This window comes from Sinocyclocheilus anshuiensis, unplaced genomic scaffold, assembly GCF_001515605.1.
Source record: "Sinocyclocheilus anshuiensis isolate Anshui unplaced genomic scaffold, SAMN03320099.WGS_v1.1 scaffold697, whole genome shotgun sequence".
In the NCBI taxonomy this organism is placed as follows: Eukaryota; Metazoa; Chordata; class Actinopteri; order Cypriniformes; family Cyprinidae; genus Sinocyclocheilus; species Sinocyclocheilus anshuiensis.
In genome coordinates this window covers 824,499-827,325 of record NW_015538036.1, presented here as the reverse complement: position 1 = coordinate 827,325, position 2,827 = coordinate 824,499, and the positions used below count along the sequence as shown (strand labels likewise).

At 36.4% G+C, this 2,827-nt stretch overlaps 1 protein-coding gene across 2 annotated transcripts in view; it reads right to left on the bottom strand.

The window, feature by feature from the left end:
- LOC107680600 (disabled homolog 2-like) overlaps nt 1–2,827 on the bottom strand; it is a 29,213-nt gene that overhangs the window by 12,893 nt on the left and 13,493 nt on the right. For both annotated transcript variants that reach the window (XM_016476543.1, XM_016476550.1), the window contains exon 3: nt 831–979. In XM_016476543.1, the coding sequence (XP_016332029.1) occupies nt 831–979 (149 nt within the window). The remainder of the gene's footprint in view (nt 1–830; nt 980–2,827) is intronic.

The window sequence follows — 2,827 nt, the reverse complement described above, 5'->3', positions numbered from 1 at the left end:
CCTCCATTGACAGCAACGCCACCCAAACTTTCAAGATCCATAAAGGTACTAAAGACGTCGTTAAAACAGTCGACGTGACTACAGTGGTTCTACAATAATTTTATGAAGCGACGAGAATACTTTTTGTGCACAAAAACAAAACAAAAATAATAACTTTATTTAGCAATCTCTTCCCTGTCATTATCCTTATGTGGTTAACGCAGTAAGCACAGTGAAGGTTTCCGTGTTCTACGTCCGAAAGCCAGCTCATTATTGGCCAAAGCAGCACATGTGAGTAGCGCGACGCATGCGTGTGATGCTGATGCAGGAGCCGTCCAATAATGAGCCGGCGTTCTGACATAGAACCTGGAAGCTCTGGACGTAAACAATGTATGAGAATGACACAGAAGAGAAGAGGTTGTTGAATAAAGTCGTTATTTTTGTTTTGTTTTTGCGCACAAAAAGTATTCTCGTCGCTTCATAAAATTATTGTAGAACCACTGTAGTACCTTTATGGATCTTGAGAGTTTGGGTGTCGTTGCTGTCAATGGTGGCCTCTCTGAGCCATCGGATTTGATCAAAAATATCTTAATTTGTGTTCTGAAGATGAACGAAGGTCTTAGGGGTGTGGAACAACATGAGGGTGAGTAATTAATGACAGAATTTTCATTTTTGGGTGAACTAACCCTTTAAGGCACTATATTCTATAAAGTTTTAAAACAAGATGCAGTGTGAAAGTTTTATACAAATAAATCCGTCTTGTCCTATTTCACTGCCATTAGTTTTGGCTAATGGAAGTCACTTAAGATGTCTACTAAAAGGTAAACATGCATGCTTGACCTTTCACTGACCTTTAGTTTCATCATGGAGTCTTGGCTCATTTTGTCTCCTCTTGCTTCAGGCACATCATCTACACCAATCAACTTGGCTTTGTAGCGGACTCCATTACCTTTGAACCTGGCAAGGAGGAACTCGTCTGTTTTCTCTGGGCTCGCTGCAGCTGAGAAGAGGAGATAAAGAGAGATTATAATCTAAAACAAAATGTAGTACTGTGAGAATTAAAAATATTTAATTTAATCATCAGTGTGTGTTGGCATGTATTAAAGGAGAAATAATTTAATGCTTTTTAATTAGAAAGCTTATTAAAATAGTTCAACTGCAGTGACACAGATCACCATAAACAGATACTCTATAAATGACCTCAAACACTTGTAGAGAGATTGAGACAACTGATATTTATACTTAGTTATGTGATTAATTCCAAACCAGAGATACGAATACCCTAGAAGATACCTGGACAGATTTTGATTTAGCTTTGTTAAACCTATAAAAAAGAGGCTTAAAAATATTAGGGCTGTTAATAAAGTAAATAACCATAATTATTTTTTTTCAATTTATGTTTTAAGAAAAGAAAAATACATGTGCATATATTTTAATAAATGTGCAAATATTTGCACATTCAAAAGTCTTAAAAAAAAAAGAAAGAAATTAATTATTTTATTTAGCAAGGATGCATTAAATTGTGACAATAAGTGCTGTTCTTTTGAATTTTCTATTCATCATCTAGAATTCAGAAACCAGTATCATGGTTTCCACAGAAATATTTAGCAGCACAGCTGTTTTCAATAATAATAATAATAATAATAATAATATGAAGATTTTTTTTCAACACCAAATCAACATATTAGAATGATTTGTGAAGGATCATGTGAGACCGAAGACTGAATAAAAAACAACTGTACATGTCTTGAATAGGTTTATCCTTTTGAAAAGAGCTGAAAAAAGCAGGTTCTTCACTCATACATGAAACCACTAACTAAGTGTCCTTTCTGTAGTGCAGGACTAGCCTCAGTCATTTAACCTTTTTAAAATACTTCTCCATGTAATTAACTGATTACAGTTTACAGCCGTCATCACAAATGCAGCTGTCATTCAAAACAAAAGCATCTAAAATGGGAATGAATAGTGCAGTGCAGAATCATTTATGAAATCCTCTATTCTCATGAATGAGAAACGATTCAGCGACTTAAGTACGGGTGTCACTGGGACTGATTGGTGCCATTCGGAAGGAACTGATGGTACCAGCTGTCCGAGAGACAGCATTATCTCTAGCAGCTCTGAATCTCAGTCTGAATGTTATTCAATCACTGGAAATGTCAGCAAGTTAGCCAGACGGTCATCAAAATATGTGCGATTGCTCAATGGTGCAAAAAGATCTGAAGGAGGCTGATTAAAATGAACACAAAGTGCATCAGAGAGCCGCTGATATGCTGATCATAGCGTTTTATCGGGTTCCTACTAGGGATGTCAACGATTAATCGATGATCGGTTAATTGTCGATAAGAGATGTAATCGATTATAGCTATCAATGGTCGATGAAGCAGTTTAATTTTGGGCTGCGTGCGGCTCATGGGCAAAACACGTGCAGGCGGCTGTGAGTGACGGTGACGGTATATTACCCATGATTTAACTAAAATAAGGGAACAAATTAATAAATCGAACGAATTCTTAATTCATTGCCATGAAATCTTTAATTTCCCTTCCGCATGTTTACCACAGTAAGAGATGCAAAAACGGTGATAAAAAGTGAATGACAATAAAATAAACCTGCGAAATTAGAGGGTTAGACGGTGAGGATTTAGGAAAAGAAACAATGCCTAAATATTATTGAATTTGTAGAAATTCGTGACCAACTGGCAAACCAGAACAAAGCTGCGTAAATGTAGGCTATGGGCTCGAACTGCACCCAAAAGCATCGTCGCGATGTAACATTTTCCAGCTAACCAATTATTCCTCTAATAAACAAAGCTTTTATACCACACTTGTCATAATCAGAGCTTATAATTGG